General features: G+C 39.6%; 1 protein-coding gene across 1 annotated transcript in view; it reads left to right on the plus strand.

The window, feature by feature from the left end:
- The window catches only part of MDN1 (midasin AAA ATPase 1), a 173,539-nt gene that overhangs the window by 17,325 nt on the left and 138,282 nt on the right, over window positions 1-17,932 (plus strand). Inside the window, exons 2-5 of the mRNA XM_058566628.1 lie at window positions 3,791-4,017; window positions 15,264-15,488; window positions 15,879-15,986; window positions 16,067-16,259. Coding sequence (XP_058422611.1) covers window positions 3,791-4,017; window positions 15,264-15,488; window positions 15,879-15,986; window positions 16,067-16,259 — 753 coding nt within the window. The remainder of the gene's footprint in view (window positions 1-3,790; window positions 4,018-15,263; window positions 15,489-15,878; window positions 15,987-16,066; window positions 16,260-17,932) is intronic.

The following is a 17,932-nucleotide window of genomic DNA, read 5'->3' on the forward strand; positions in this document are numbered from 1 at the left end:
AAAAAGATTAAGAGGTAAGTGACCGGGCAGGCCCGGTGGTGTAGTGAAGTTCGCTTGCTCCGCTTCGGCGGCCTGGGGTTCACAGGTTTGGATCCCGGGTGCGGACCTAGTCACCGCTCATCAAGCCATGCTGTGGCAAGTGTCCCACATATAAAATGGAGGAAGATGGGCACAGATGTTAGCCCAGGGCCAATCTTCCTTGGCAAAAGGAAGATTGGCAACAGATGTTAGCTCAGGGCTAATATTCCTCTCACACACAGGAAAAAAGGTGACTAGTCTGAACAATTTTATGCCAATAAATTAAACAACTTAGATGAAAGGAGCATTTGAAGAATACAAACTGCCAAAGCCCGCTCAAAAAATAGACAGGGGCCAGCCCTGTGGCTTAGTGGTTGAGTGTGCACACTCTGCTACTGGCGGCCCAGGTTCAGATCCCGGGCACCGGTGCACCGCTTGTCGGGCCGTGCTGAGGCGGCGTCCCACATACAGCAACTAGAAGGATGTGCAACTATAACATACAACTATCTACTGGGGCTTTGGGGAACAAAAGGAGGGGGATTGGCAATAGATGTTGGCTCAGGGCCGGTCTTCTTCAGCAAAAAGAGGAGGATTAGCATGGATGTTAGCTCAGGGCTGATCTTCCTCACCAAAAAAAAAAAAAAGAAATAGACAAAAACAAGCCAAGAATAGAACGAAAACAAGCTGGAGATAGAACAAAAGTTCCTCAAGCTGATACAGAGCATCTGCAAAAACCTATAGCTAGCATCATAGTTAATACAGGAACAACCCAATTTAAAAATGCGTAAAAGACTTGAACAAATGCATCACAAAAGAATATGTATGCTTGGCCATTAAACACTTGAAAAAATTCTCAATATCTTTGGTCATCAGGGAAATGCAAATAAAAGCACCACATACTTCTCCACCTCTACTAGAATGGCTAAAATTAAGAATGACAATAGCATGTGTTGGTGAAGTTATGTAGCAACTAGAGCTCTCCAGCATTGCTGGTGGGGATGTAAAACGGTACAACTACTGGGCCGGCCCCGTGGCTTAGTGGTTAAGTGCACGTGCTCCGCTACTGGCGGCCTGGGTTCGGATCCCGGGCGCGCACCGACGCACCGCTTCTCCGGCCATGCTGAGGCTGCGTCCCACATACAGCAACTAGAAGGATGTGCAGCTATGACATACAACTATCTACTAGGGCTTTGGGGAAAAAAAAAAAAAAGGAGGAGGATTGGCCATAGATGTTAGCTCAGAGCCGGTATTCCTCAGCAAAAAGAGGAGGATTGGCATGGATGTTAGCTCAGGGCTGATCTTCCTCACACACACACACACACACACACACACACACACACACACACACAAAACGTACAACTACTGTGGAAAGTAGTTTCTTTTGAAGTTAAACATAGAAAAATTTATTTAAAAAAATTTTTTTTTTTTTAAAGATTTTATTTATTTATTTTTTCCCCCCAAAGCCCCAGTAGATAGTTGTATGTCATAGCTGCACATCCTTCTAGTTGCTGCATGTGGGACGCGGCCTCAGCATGGCCGGAGAAGCGGTGCATCAGTGCACGCCCGGGATCCGAACCCAGGCCGCCAGTAGCGCAGCGCACGCACTTAACCGCCAAGCCACGGGGCCGGCCCTAAAAAATTTTAAACTTAAAATTTATTATCAAGGGGCTGGGCCCCATCGTGCAGCGGTTAAGTGCATGTGCTCTCCTGTGGCGGCCCGGGGTTCGCAGGTTCGGATCCCGGGTGCTCACCAACACACCGCTTGTCAAGCCATGCTGTGGGGGAGTCTCATATAAAGCAGAGGAAGATGGGCATGGATGTTAGCCCAGGGCCAGTCTTCCTCAGAAAAAAAAAGAGGATTGGCATCGGATATTAGCTCAGGGCTGATCTTCCTCACCAAAAAAAAAAAGAAAAAAAAATATCAAGTTAACCATACAGTTATCATATGACCCAGCAGTGTCATTCTTAGGTAATGAAAAAGATTAAAAGTAGTGAAAATATGTTCATGAATCTCTTGTACACAAATGTTCATAGTAGCTTTACTGATGATAGCTGGAAACAGTGAAAATATCTATCTACATGTGAATGGATAAACAAGTTGTGGTATATTCGTACAGTGAAAAAGTGGTCAGTAATAAAATGGAATAAGTATTAAAACATACAACTACATGGGTGATTGCTATAAGCATTATACTGAGCAAAAGAAGCTAGACAGTGTACATACAATTCAATTTACATAAAGTTCTAGAATAGGCAAATCTAATCTGTGGTCGTAAAATGAAATCATTGGTTGCCTAGGGTGAGGGGGTTGACTGCAAAGGAACAGGATGGAACTTTGGGTTGGGTATTTGAATTGGGGTGATGGTTACATGGGTGTGTACATATGTCAGAACTTATCAAACTGTACTTTAAATTGGTGCATTTTATTGTATGTAAATTATATCAATAAAATTGATTTTTGAAAAGTTAAATATCTATTTTCTCTAACAGTTTTCCAGATTACCTTTTGAAGTAAAAGTTCATTAAATGATGTTCTCTCTGGAGGTTTTTTCCCACTGCACAAGTATCCATTTGTATAACATGTCTAGGACAATTGTGCCTTTTTAAATTCATTTTGTAGATGAAATGTTTCTTTTTCTTTACAATGTAACCACTTATTATATTACTTTTTAAATGATATATTTTAAAGGGCTTGTTTATAAGGACAGTTAGCAGTTGAAAATGTGAGGTCATGCCCCTGTGAATTGTGACCAAATCTGTTAAATTTCCTTGCCTCCATTTATGAAATCCTTCAGGTGGCCTATAAACAGCAGAACTAATATTGATAGAAATTGTTTCAAGATAATATCTTTCTCCAATCAGTGCTTTGTTCACAATTAGGTGTTTTTATGAGAGAATGCCTTGTAATTTGGAAAACTTGGTAAGAGCTCAGTTGAAAGGTGACCTTCTCTTTTCTAAGCGATAACTTTGGAGAAAATTGTTATACTTTTGCATATGGTATATAGGTTGTGTACAAGCTGCGTTGGTATAGATAACCATTTGGAGGCAAACTCCTTAGCATAAATTCATAGCATTGGCTTGCTACGTCAGAGGGTGTGTCCCTTAGGTGACTTAAACTTGCTGTCACATTGCCTGGCAGCAGGGGTTCTGCAGACCTGCATATACACTAGAAATTTGAGACTTTCCATACACTTTTCGGTTTTCCCTTTTATGCTTATGGACATTCTGAGCCCAGGCACTAGAATTTTGTGGTCTGTTTCATCTTGCATGTCAAAGTGTGGCTGTCTACTTTGGATCTATTTTGTTTATTTATTAGAGGCTGAAACCTTCATAAGGATATATCCTCATTCATTTCCAAGAATTGATTTGTTATCTCTATCCTTTCCTCAAGAGAGTTGGCAGTTTTGCATATTAACTGCATTGTTTTCATTTAATTTCTACATTTTCTTTCAAGAGCAAAGGAGCTGGGGGAAATGCTGGATTGAGATTCTGAAACAGATTATTTTTTAGGGACACTGCCTAGCATTTTACATGCAATCCTGGTGTCAGTCCTTTTGTCTCAAACCCCAGTGGACTGAAACTTACTTGTAACAGCCTTTACATTAGATTAACTCTAGTCCTCTATTACAAAATAACCCCACTGTGTTTTATAAGATAAACTCACTTATGAAGTCTGCAAATTGGATATTTTGATTCTAATCCAGTGCTCTTTGCTCTTCTGTAGCAGTGCAAATATCATTGACATAGATCTTTTCTTTTGCCCTTCTCTCAGGTGTGGACACCTCAAGATCGCCAGTGTATCCTGAGTACCTTAGCACAATTACTTCTGGATAAGGACTGTACTATGCTAGTTGGTCGCCAGCTGCGCCCTCTCCTTTTGGATTTGCTGGAAAGAAATGCTGAAGCCATTAAAGCTGGAGGCCAAGTCAACCGTGATCTACACGAACGGCTCTGTGTGTCAATGAGCAAACTCATTGGTCACCATCCTGATGTCCTCCCGTGGGTAACAATTTTATTCTTCACGTTTCTTTTTGAGGTGGTAGAACCTGCTCTCGCCTGGGAAGTAAAGAGGAGTCTGAGCTGAGAAAGGAAGACAGGAAATACAGAAAGGAGAGAGATAAGTGGTACTGTTTTATAAAAATAATTACAGCAGAATCCATTTATCCAGCTCAGTTCAATGACCATTTACTAGATTTCTTTTGTCTTGGCTGTCAAAACAGATCTGGAAAAATGACCAGGATTGGTTCCCTGCCCTCAAGGGTTGTTTCATCTGGCAAGACATGCGTGTAAGGCAGATTTAAATGAGTTTTAGCTGAGGCTCTTATAGCATCTACTTTAGATGGATGAGATTTCTTTCTTGCTGAAGAAGCTGAAGGGGGTGGGTTAGAGAGCTCTAGTGTCCTTTACAACTTTCTATAAATCTGTCCAAATCAGTGTGATAAGAAGCTGTGTGAGAACTGGATTCTAGTGTATTTCTCTTTTGACCTGCTCTGTTTCCAACTTGGGTCGGTTCACCCCTCCTTAGGTAACCTGGTGGTCCTCCGCTCCCAGGAGGCAACTGTATTGATGCCAAACTTAGTGCAGACACCCCATCAGCATAGCACACTACAGCTCAGAACCTGGGCTCAAAGCAGTCCTCCGGCCTCAGCCTCCCGGGTAGCTCTTGGACTACAGGCACGTGCCACCGCACCTGGCTTTCTCTTTTCGGTTGATAGTAAAATATGGTTTATATGGAATAGTCAAAAGAGGCAGCAAAATGAGTGTCAGGGCTTTTGTAATTGAGAAGATAAAGAACTTTCACTGTAAATATGAATAATATTCTGTGTACTAATAGGAGCATCTCTTATATCCATCTCTTATTTATCTAGTCTTCATCAACACAGTAAGTACTCTCTGGCTTTCTTGGAAGTATAATCTCTAGTCTGGTCCTTGAATGAGAGAATAAGAAATGAAGGCTTAGGGGAAAACCATACTTTGTATGACCTTTGCTAAAAGGAGAGGGAAAAAATGGGCCCAGTTTAGTGGAACTAGAAAATAAAGAGCAAAGTAAAGATCACCATCCTACATGGTATGGTAATCAGGAACATATGCTGTGGGTTGATAATTGGGATGTGGCCTCACTTGGTGCTTTAATCATTTGGATGTATTTGATTGTGGTACTGTTTCACAGGGTGTGCTGACTACCCCATACTTACCCTGTGGGATTGACGTGTGGGTAACTTGAACCCCCATTTCTCTTAAGCCTTTATGGTAGAGTGCTTCTGGATTGTGTTTGAGAATTACTAAAATGATGGATTAGCTACATCTGGTTTCCCATCAGCTTCAGATTTTATGTTCTTATTAAATGAATGTGAGGCACACACTTGTTCTTCTTTTCATTTAGCCAAGGCAGTGTATTTTATTTTATATTTTATTTATGTTACTACCTTGTTCCAAAAATGATATAATGCAGCTTATAAAAGTGCCTGTGATAGAGTAACTTAGAAACAAGCAAAAAAAAAAAAAAGCTGTATGTAAATGATGAATCAATTCATGATGTAAAATGAGCTATTAGTAATTATGTGGAATGGGATTTTGATTTTTAGTTTTAAGAAATATAGCTGATTGATTAGGCGTGTGCCCCAATTTTCCTCTGTAGAGGAAATATACCTAAAGTATTAGGAATATACCTAATAATATATTTAGATAGGGTGCAGTCATTCATTCAATAGATAAATATAGAAGTCCTTTCATTTAAGCTCTGGGACACGTCATGGGGGTAAGAAAGTTAAATATAATGGGTTCCTGTACTTGCAAACAATTGAATACAATATGTTAATAGAGGTGTGAGCCAAATATTTAAGGGGAGCAAGGAAATCCTTAAAGAAAAAAGAGAGTGTTATCCTCTTGGAAATTAGAGAAGGTTTTGTACTATGGCAGATTGTGGAGGAAGAGTGAAGAGAGGAAGAATGAAGAGAAGACAAATGGGATGGGGATGAAAATCTAGAAAAAAACAAGAGAAACTGGAGGGGAGGAACCCACTCAAGCTCCCTACTAGTGCCATTCATTTCTGGGTTCACACTTCTTTTGGAGGCCAAGCTGCCTATCTCTTTAGGGTTTCCATGAAGTACCTCACTAGTCTTAACAAGACATTTCTTTTGGGCCGGCCCTATGGCTTAGCGGTTAAGTGCGCGCGCTCCGCTGCTGGCGGCCCGGGTTCGGATCCCGGGCGCACACCGACGCACGGCTTCTCCCACCATGCTGAGGCCGAGTCCCCCATACAGCAACTAGAAGGATGTGCAACTACAACATACAACTATCTACTGGGGCTTTGGGGGAAAAATAAATAAATAAATAAATAAAATTATTAAAAAAAAAAAAAAAAAAAAGACATTTCTTTTTTCTTTTTCTTTGCTTATGCTAGTTGTCCATTACTGGTTTTTCCCCCCCAGCTTTATTGAGATATTAACGTATAACATTGTGTAAGGTTAAGGTATACTAGCGGTGATTTGTTGCACATGTATATTGTGAAATGTTTACCACAGTAAGGTTAGTTAACACATCCTTCACCTCACAAACATACCATTTTTTTGTTGTTGGTTCATTACTGTTTTTGCACCTAGAATCCTTGAACACATTTTTCACTCTGGCAAATTTTTTGTCAGGACTCTGAGAACACTCCCCATCTGTTAATGCTTTCTGTATTGTGATATGTTGGGTTTTCCAAGTTCTCTTTTTAAAAAAATCATCTAGTTTTGTTTCTAACTTTCCATTCTTCACCTGGATTAAATTTTTGTTCCCAAATTTCTTCAGCTATTGCTTTGTAGACAGTTTCAGATGGTTAATATACTACAGTATGTGTTGATTTTTTCCCCCTGGTGTTCTCTCAAGAGTGTAACTTTAAGTTCTGATTGTACCTTACTTTTGCATTTTGCATCTTTTAGTTCTTTGCTTTTTCTTCCAGTTTGTTCCTCCTTTCCCTCTTCCTTCTCCTCTCTCCCTGGTCCTTGCAAGTCCCTTTAACACACTCTCCTCTCAACCGTGGCATGCAAATCTTGTGGAAGCTGCCTTTCATTAATAAAAGAGCACTGCTACAACAACTACTCTTGCATTTTATAGACATTGGCTCCAACCCTCAGAGGTTAGGTGTTATTCTCGTTTTACAGATGAGGAGACTGAGGCTCAGAAGTAGTAAATAACTTGCCCAAAGTCCCCTTGCTAGAAAGTGACAGAGCTGGAATTGAATCCTACATTGGCTACTTCCAAAGCCCATGCTCTTTTTTTCCATTTTGTGTTGCTGTCTACTCATCCTGTGTGAGCCATTCAAGTATTTGTTGACTGACTTATACAGAACTTGATCTTAACAGCATCTTATAGCTAATGTTTATAATCCCAGGAGGGAAAAAATAATCATGCAAGTTCATTTGGATTGTATTGGGTTTAATTTCTTGGCTTTGGTTTTGCATTTGCTGCCAGTTTGTCCTGGGCATGTGGATCCACATCAGTGCTCTCTGTCTTTGATTAGAAAGAGCAATAATGTATGGACCCAGTTACGGTCTTTTGTGAACAGTAGCAGGTAGAATGCTGTGGTAGAGCATGCTCCATGCGTAAGGTGCTGTGTGTATATGGACAGTCAGTCATGCTGGCATAGAACAGAATGAGGGACCAGAAGTAGTTATGCTTTTATACACCTCTGTTTCAAAACTGTATTCAGAAATTCCATAAAGTATTTAATTTTAGACTTTTCTCCCCCTCCAAGAATTATTTTACTTATCTGACAGCATCCTTGTGAGGAAAAAAATACCCTCCTTTCTTCTCTTCATTACAAAAGTAATATATTCAAATAATACTTAACAATACAGAATTGTAAAGAGCAAAATGTCCTTTCCACCCTGAAATCCTACTCTCCAGAGATAACACTATTAGTAGTTTGGTATGTTTCCTCCCAAATCTCTTTTTTCTTTCTCACTCTTGCAGCACCCCAGAGTATGCACACTAACATGTTTATATGCACACATTTTAAAAACAGCTTTATTGAGATATAGTTCATATACCACGTAAGTGTACAATTCAGTGGTTTTTAGTATATTCATAGATATATGCAACCATTACCATAGTCAGTTTTAGAACATTTGTTGTACACATATTTTTAAAATAAAAATTTTAATAAAATTTAAAAACGAACATTTAATAATATACTAATTTTAATAAAAATTACATATTATAATCTTTAACTTGCATCTTATTTTGAAATTTAGTCACATATGGACATCATTGTATGTCAGTAAATAAAATTGTCTTAATAGTTGCGTAGTATTTTATTACTTCTTATTCCTTTGTTGGGCAATGAGACTGTTTTTGAATTATTTTTTTTTTTAATTATTTTTTTTTTTTGCGAAGAAGATCAGCCCTGAGCTAACCTCCATGCCAATCCTCCTCTTTTTTTGCTGAGGAAGACCGGCCCTGAGCTGACATCTATTGCCAATCCTCCTCCTTTTTTTTTTTTTTTCCTCCCCAAAGCCCCAGTAGATAGTTGTATGTCATACTTGCACATCCTGCTAGTTGCTGTACGTGGGATGCCGCCTCAGCGTGGCCGGACAAGCGGTGTGTTGGTGCGTGCCCGGACAAGCGGTGTGTTGGTGCGTGCCCGGGATCCGAACTTGGGCCGCTGGTAGCGAAGTGCATGCACTTAACCGCTAAGCCCCGTGGCTGGCCCCTGTTTTTGGATTTTTGATGTAGAATGTGACATTGAACATCCTTGGACATGAATATTTATAGTTCTGCAGTGGGGATTGGGAATGTGAATTTTGAAACTGAATGGTGGTGTTTTAGTAATGACATATCTTTCTACAGGCCTTTATAGTGTTTAAGTACGTAGATATACGTTATCTTCTTAATCTTTACACTGTGACATATTCTGGCACTATTAGTCTCATTCCAATATTTAGAGAGGTTAACTAAGTTGTTCTAAGTGTCAGAGCCAGAACTGGACCACATGTCTTATTTCTAGATGCTAGAAGGAGCACGATGACTTGCCCAAGTGAGGGGCTCATCCAAGACTAGATAGTTAACTGGGTGGTGTTCCTTGTATTTTAAACCTTATGACTCCTTCTCTTGCCCCAGGAAAGAGATCCTTCTCCTCAGTCTTTGGATATTCCCTAGGGAAAAATCTGATCATGTTATTCTCTGACTAAAAATGATTTATTGGTCCACCCATCATTCCCTAGGTGAGAATTTTAGAGCATTGCCTAAAAGTGATGAGTCTCTAGAGAAAAGGGTGTTGTAGTCAACTCAGTTTGGGAGGGAATACTGACCAGACTCCCTTTTGTATACTTAAAGTGGACCCCAGTCCCCCACTTGCCACACAGGTTTAGGGCCATTGCCAGTGCACTCTGTTCATCTCCCCTTACCCTCCTCAAAGACACCTTGGGTCAGGTTGACCATTTGGTTACTGCTTATTTACCTACATGTTTGTTTGTTGCTTCCTGCTGGTCCCACATGCACTGCCAAACCAGTTGCCCCCGAGCTAATGGAATACCAGCCTCCCACACCACAGCTGCCGGTCTCTTCCAAGCCACAGCTAACTGTTTTAAGACCCATTTGTCCAGCCTCCTTCAGAATACCATGAGTATTAATTTACCAAGCCTCTTTCCGTTTTGCCTGACTTGCTCCTTGAAGTCCAAGCCTTCCCATCCATATCCTGAATTCTCATTCTTGTATCATCTTACCCAGCCAAAGTCCAGGTGTCTTCTCTCGTCTAAACCCATGTGCTGTGACCTCTGTTTGCCCCATAACCTGCACACTTTCTTATATACTCAGCCTCTTCTCTGAATGTTCCTTTTGCCTCCTTGCCTTCACTGATTTGTGATGGTCTTGAGAATACCGTGTCCCTTGTGGTACTCAAGTGGGGGTTCTTTAATCTCAGCCTCCTCATCTCTCAAGGTCAGCATGTCTAGTGGGTGTTCTCCTTTTCTGTGAAGTTTTCTGGACAGTCTTTCCCTATTCTGTATAACCCTTGTCTCTATGGCACCTGCCATCTTCTGCTTTATTTCCTGCTGCTGCTTTTTGTCATCATTGACCAACCTCCTTATATCTCTTCCTTCTTTGAAGAACTTGGCACCTGGCCCACCATCTTCTTCTCCACCCCAGCTCCTATCATCACACTTGGAACACCCATACAATGCTGACTTCCTTGTTCCTTGACTAATCTGCAGTGCACTTCTTTTTCATTCCACCTACCCTGCTCACTGCAGTGGTTACACGCTGGGCCTAATTCACATCTGCACCACCACCTTTGAAATCACTGATTCAAATGCCTCCTTCCTGGACTGCCATCTCCTATCCCACTAGTTCACTTGCTCAAGTATGTTTAACATGTTGTTCTTTCTCCTCACTGGGACTGCCAATTCTTTGTTCCTGCTTATCAGCTCCTTCCTGTTCATACCTTCTTTCTGCAGTTGAAATTCTATTTTCCACATTGTGGTTGCTGTCTTTCTATTAATTTCTGCTCTTTTGTCCATTGTTCATGCCTGCTTAGAAAACTCCAACTCTTGATGAATCCACCTTCTTCATGTCTGCAGTAGAGCAACTGAATCGCGTATCTGAGCTTGGAGTTGGAGTGGCTGGATTCAAATAGCCACTCTACGTTTAGTAGCTTTGTGACCTTAAGTAAAAACCTAACCACTCTAGACTTCACTTTCCTTATGTGTTCACTGGGGATAATAATACCTGCTGTTGACAGACTCGCTGTTCTACTCCCACTTCAGAGTAGGCCTGGGTAATGAGAGTGTAATAAAAGAGCTAAACCAATAGATTCCATCATAGACCCAACACATACAGGGCACAGAGGAATTTGCTCTTGTTCATTCTCCAACTCCTTGGGTTTCCTCCCAGTCAATCATGCCAAGGAGTACAATAGGAGAAATAACAAGGGTGTGCTGTTACGAACATGGGTGTGCAAATATTTCTTTGAAACCCTGCTTTCAGTTCTTTTGGTTATATACCTAAAAGTGAGATTGCTGGATCATATGTCTGTGTGTCATTTGATGCACTGTATTTCAATCTGTAATGAAAATGATAATATGTTTGCTCCGTGGGGAGTGGCTATGGTAGTTCTATTTTTATTTTTTCAAGGAACCTCCATACTGTTTTCCATAGCAGTTGTATCATTTTACAGTTTTACCAACAGTGCACAAGGGTTCTAACTTCTCCACATCCTCACCAACAACTGTTATTTTCTGTTTTTTTTGATAGCTATCCTAATGTGATAACTCATTGTGGTTTTGATTTGCATTTCTCTGATGATTGGTAATGTTTCATATACTTATTGATCATTTGCATATCATCTTTGGAGAAATGTCTGTTCAAGTCCTTTGTCCAATTTTTTTTTTTTTTTTTTGTGAGGAAGATTAGCCCTGAGCTAACATCCATTGCCAAGCCTCCTGTTTTTGCTGAGGAAGAGTGGCCCTGGGCTAACATCCGTGCCCATCTTCCTCTACTTTATATGGGACACCACTACAGCGTGGCTTGACAAGCGGTGCGTCCATGCATGCCCGGGATCCAAACCCGAGAACCCCAGGCCACCCTAGCAGAGTGCGCACACTTAACTGCTGAGCCACCGGGCCGGCCCTTGTCCAATTTTTAATTGAGTTTTTTTTGTTGTTGTTGAGTTGTAGAAGTTCTTTATATATTCTGGGTATTAATCTCTTATCAGATATCTGATTTGCAAATATTTTCTCTCATTCTTTAGATTGTCTCTTCACTCTATTGATTGTTTCCTTTGCTGTGCAGAAGCTTTTTAGTTTGATATGGTCCCATTTGTCTATTTTTGCTTTTGTTGCTTGTGCTTTTGGTGTCACATCCAAGAAATCATTGCCAAATACAGTATTGTTAAGCTTTTCCCCTGTGTTTTCTTCTAGGATTTTTATAGGTTTGGGTCTTACATTTAAGTCTTTAATTCATTTTGAGTTAATTTTTTATATGGTGTAGGATAAAGGTTCAACTTCATTCTTTTCAGGTGGATATCCAGTTTTCCCAGCACCATTTCTTGAAGAGACTGTCCTTTCCCTGTTGTGTGGTCTTGGCACCCTGTCAAAGATAATTTGACCATATACATGAGGGTTTATTTCTAGACTCTCTTGTTTTATTCCATTGGTCTATATGTTTGGCTTTATGCCAGTACTATACTGTTTTGATTACTATAGTTATGTAATATGTTTTGAAATCAGGATGTATGAATCCTTAAACTTTGTTCTTTTTCAAAATTGTTTTGGCTAATTGGGGTCCCTTGAGATTCCATATGACTTTTAGGATCATTTTTTTTTTTTCCTATTTCGTCAAAAAATATCTTTGGGATTTTGATAGGGATTGCATTAAATCACTTTGGGTAGTATTAACATCTGAACAATACTAAATCTTCCAATCCATGAACATGAGATGTCTTTCCATTTATTTATGTCTTTAATTTCTTTCATCAATGTTTTGTAGTTTTCAGTGTACAAGTCTTTCACCTCCTTGGTTAGGTTTATTCCTAAGTATTTTATTATTTTTGACACTATTATAAATGGAATTGTTTTCTTAATTTACTTTTCTAATTGTTCATCATTAGAGTATAGAAACTCAACATATTTTTGGGTTGTTTTTGTATCCTGCAACTTTGCTGAATTTGTTTGTTAGTTATAACAGTGTTTTTCGGAAATCTTTATGGATTTCTACATCTAAAATCATGTCATCTGCGACCAGAGATTATTTTACTTCTTCCTTTACATTTTGGATGCCTTTTATTTCTTTTTCTTGCCTAATTTCTCTGACTAGGACTTCTAATATTATGTTGAATAGAAGTGGTGAGAGTGGGCCTCCTTTTCTTGTTCCTGATCTTAGAGGAAAAGCATGCAGTCTTTCACCATACAGTACAATGTTAGCTGTAGGCTTGTCATATATGACCTTTGTTATGTTGAGATAGTTTCCTTGTATTACTGGTTTGGTGAATGTTTTTATTGTGAAAGAGTATTGAATCTTGTCAGATGCTTTTTCTGCATCAGTTGAGATCATCATGTGGTTTTCTCCTTTATTCTGTTAATATGTATTACACTGATTGATTTTTGTATGTTAATTTATCATTGAGTTCCAGGAATGAATCCCACTTGGTCATGGTGTATAATCTTTTTAATGTGCTGTTGAATTTGGTTTGCTGCTATTTCATTGAGGACTTTTGCATCAATATTCATCAGGAATATTGATCTGTAGTTTTCTTTTATTGTAGTGTCTTTGTCTGGCTTTGGTATCAGGGTAATGCTGACTTCATAGAATGAACTTGAAAGTATTCCTTCCTCATCAGTGTTTTGGAAGAGTTTGAAGGATTGGTGTGAATTCTTTAAATGTTTGGTAGAATTCTCCTGTGAAGTCATCTGATCCTGGGCTTTTCCTTGTTGGGAAGTTTTTGATTATTGATTCAGTCTCCTTAGTAGTTATTGATCTCTTCAGATTTTCTTTTTTTTTTTTTTTTTGGTGAGGAAGATCAGCCCTGAGCTAACATCCATGCCAGTCCTCCTCTTTTTACTGAGGAACACTGGCCCTGAGCTAGCATCTATTTCCAATCTTCCTCCTTTCTTTTTTCCCTTTTTCTCCCCAAAGCCCCAGTAGATAGTTGTATGTCATAGTTGCACATCCTTCTAGTTGTTGTATGTGGGACGCTGCCTCAGCGTGGCTGGACAAGTGGTGCGTCGGTGCACGGCCGGGATCTGAACCCGGGCCGCCAGTAGCGGAGCACGTGCACTTAACTGCTAAGCCACGGGGCCTGCCCCCAAGATTTTCTGTTTATTCATGATTCAGTCTTGGAAGATGCTGTCTTTCTAGGAATTGATTTATTTCTTCTGGGTTATCCAATTTGTTGACATATAATTGTTCACAGTATTCTCTTATAACCTGTTTTATTTCTGTGGCATAGCTGGTAATGTCCTGTCTTTCACTTCTGATTTTAGTTATTTAAGTCTTCTATCTTTTTTTCTTAGTTAACCTAAGGGTTTCTCACTTTTCTTGATCTTTTCAAAAACCAGCTTAGTTTTGTTGATGTTTTTTTTCCTGTTGTTTTTCTATTTTCTGTCTCTGCTCTAATCTTTATTATTTCCTTCCTTTTGTTAGCTCTGGGTTCAGTTTCTTCATCTTTTTCTAGTTCCTTGAGGTGTAAAGTTAGGTTGTTAACTTCAGATCTTTTTTAATATACTTGTTTATAGCTATAAACTTTCCTCTTAGCACTGCTTTTGCTGTATCCGGTAGGTTTTGGTATGTTGTGTTTTTGTTTTAATTTGTGTTGAGGTATTTTCTAATTTCCCTTGTGATTTCTTCCTTTGACCCATTGGTTGTTCAGGAGTGTGTTCTTTAATTTCCATTTATTTGAGGTTTTTCCAGTTTTCCTTCTGCTTTGGATTTCTAGTTTCATTCCATTTTGACAGCAAAAGCTATTTTGTATAATTTCAGTACTTTAAAATTTGTTGAGACTTGTTTTGTGTCCTAACATGTGGTCTGTCTATCCTATAGGATGATCTATGTGCATGTAAGAAGAACATATATCCTCTGTTGTTGGATGGAGTAATCTGTATATGTTTGTTAGGTTCAGTTGGTCTATAGTGTTGTTCAAGTCCTTTTGCCATTTTTGCTAATTGTTTTCTGTATATCTTGTCGCTTTTTCTCCCTCCTTTCCTCTCTTACTGCCTTTCTTTGTGTTTCATGAGGATCTCCTCTTCATCTTTTAAGATGCAACCAAAGTGTCTCTTCTCGTCTCTCCCCCCAGGTTCAGTTGAATCTTTGTGCCTCTCATTGTTTCTGTGAGTGACTCTCTTTCTTACTAGAAAGCAAACGCCTCTGCTACATTTTCTACTTTAAGAACGTTAAATTTACACGAAAGTTTTTATGAAACTGAAAAAGGAAAGTATCTCCTTGGGTTTATATCCTGGGTACATAACACAGTGTCTGGCTCATCATGAGAAATCAATAAATGTTTGTTGAAAATTAGTGCATTTTCAGAAGTAAACACTTGTGGTAAGTACTTGTGGGTTTTGTATCCTTTTAGTCAGACATCTCATACTGTGATCCTGGTTCCTGAACTTGAACAGGATACAATCTTAGGACTAGGTGTCTTTAGCATTTATCTTTCTTTATTCTCAGACCCTTGGGAGTTCCCGTTATGTTCTGCTATCCTTTTTCAAAAGTTGAGATGTATACTTTGATATCCTCACCAGCAAGTGAAAATACTCTCTCTCTTTCTGAAGGTTTGCCCTGAGGTATTTCAAGGACACTTCTCCAGTGTTTCAGAGACTCTTCTTAGAGAGTTCAGATGCTAATCCAGTCCGCTATGGGCGCAGGCGGATGAAGCTCCGGGACCTAATGGAAGCGGCCTACAAGTTTCTACAGCAAGAGCAGTCTGTGTTCCGGGAGCTCTGGGACTGGAGTGTATGTGTCCCTCTCCTCAGAAGCCATGACACCTTGGTCCGCTGGTGTGTAGCTTTGGACTTTTCCTGTGCTCTAGTGTGGGGATGGTGGAGGGAGTGTAGAGATGTGTGTGTGAGGAGGGAAAGGAGACCATTTAAAATTTGTTACATTTGTTCTGGTGACAGAACAAAAAAAACAAAACAAAAAATTTGGATTCTTACTCCCTTTCCTTAATCACGTGTTACTTCAAAGGGAAATGAGATGATATGAGTGGAGTTCCGCCTTTTTCATGTTCCATCAAGTGAATTTATCTTGCCTGATTTGTTTTCCACTCTTAAATGTGTTATATTACTTCTATGAGATTTCCTTTTCTAGTATTCAGTTGGCTAGCAAATTTTCTTGATTCTTTAGAATCAGCTGTAGGTCCTGAGTTTATATACTGTGTTTTTCTCCAGGTACACAGCCAGTTGTCTCGCTTTGGTCACCTGTATGAATGAAGAGCACAAGTTATCATTCCTTAAGAAGATTTTTAATAGTGAAGAACTGATCCATTTCAGGTTGAGGTAAGCAGGAGCATTCCTGGAGATCTTGATGTGGCTTTGCTGTGTGTTAATGTAATTGATGAGATCCTCATTTCCCTCAGGTTACTAGAAGAGACCCAGCTGCAGGACTTGGAGAAGGCCTTGGTTTTGGCCAATCCAGAAGCCTCGCTTTGGCGTAAGGAGAAGGAGCTGCAGTACTTACAGGGACACCTTGTTTCAGCTGACCTCTCCTCCAGGGTGACTGCTGTCTGTGGTGTGGTGCTGCCAGGGCAGCCGCCAGCCTGTGGAGAGCAGGTATGTTGGCATCAGTAGGGTCTGTGCCCCCTTCCCCCTTCTAATCGCTGAGTGTGCTTTTTCCCTTGGCTGGGCTCTGTTCTAGGTGTGAGCCAAATCGAGTTTGCCAAATTGCTATTCCATTTACAGAAGAGTTTAGGGAGAGATTAAGAGAAATTTACCCAGGATCCCCCTCTCTGATATTCCCTTTGTCCCTATTTAATGTTAAATTAGAAACTATAATGATGCCTGTGTGATACCTTTAACTTTAGCAAAGCTCTTCCATATATCCTCTCATATACTTGCTGTGACAACCATGTGAAGTTGAGTGGCACATGTTGGTATACCATATTTATGTAAAACAAAGGCAGAATGACTTGCCTGGAGACCCTTGGGCTGCTGTTTGGCAGTGACAGGGCTAGGCCCAGGTCTAACTCCCGTCAGCCTCTTTCTATCAGAATATTCTCTTGCCTGTTGTGTGGGAGGCTAGTGTCTGTAGTAAACTTACCTCCTGCCTTATGGAATAACCTCCTTTCCAAGAATGTGGCTCCAGACAACACTTTTGAAAAGCTTATAGCTCATTATCTGGTACTGTAATCTGGAACCTTTGGGAGCCAGTTTGTTTTTTCCCCAGCAGTCTTTAGTTAGTTGTCACTTTGGTTGATGGTCAGATCAACCCAGTTTTCTTCTTGAAACAAGTCCTGGGTTATCCCTTGAACCATTCGTTTGTTGCTGGGCAGTACAATTAAAAAAAAATTAAAGTATAATATACATGTAAGAAAGTGCACGTGTCGTAAATGTACAGTTCAATGATTATTCATAAACTAAATATATCTGTGTAACCAGCACTAAGAAACCAGCATCTGCAAAGCCCCTTGTGTTTCCTTCTATTTACTAAGACCCTACCCCCCACCATTAACCACTCTCATAACATAGAATATGTATGGAGCATTTTAATTTTAACATAGGGAAGGATTCTGGTTGCGGTGAGCTTGGTGTTGGGTAGAGTGGCAGGTCACTGGGGCAGAAGTGCAGAATGGTGCTATGGCCCAACCTGCCTGCTAAATTGCTGAGAGTAAGAGCCCTGCAGAAAGTTCAAGAACTTCCAGCCCTGAATCTCATTTTGTTTAATCACATTTCTTTTGGGGACTAGCCATGTTTGAGAAGTTACTATTTCTTAAAAGTTAATAATCATTCCACTTTTGCAAGAGATCCTTTTCCCCATGGTATATTAGGTGCATTATTATTTAAACAATTTTTAATTGTGGTAAAACACATATAACATTTACCATTTAAACATTTTTAAGTGTACACTTCAGTGATGTTAAGTATATTTACATTATTATGCCAACAAACTCCAGAACTTTTTCATCTGACAAAACTGAAATTCTATACCTGGTTAAATATATTGGATGCATTATTATTATTTTTAACCCTTTGTTATGGAAAATATCATACATATTCCAAAGAAAGAATGGTATAATGAATCCCCATGTACCTATCACCCAGCTTCAGTAAATTTTAAATGCATGATCAATTATGTTTCGTTTATATTTCTGCATGCTTTCCCCATATCATATTATTTTGAAGCAACTCCCAGATATTACATCATTTCATCCCTAAATATTTCAGTATATATATCTAAAAGAAAAGGACTTAAAAAAAAATACTCTTTATTATACCTGAAAAAAATT

This window comes from Diceros bicornis, chromosome 23, assembly GCF_020826845.1.
Source record: "Diceros bicornis minor isolate mBicDic1 chromosome 23, mDicBic1.mat.cur, whole genome shotgun sequence".
NCBI lineage: Eukaryota > Metazoa > Chordata > Mammalia > Perissodactyla > Rhinocerotidae > Diceros > Diceros bicornis.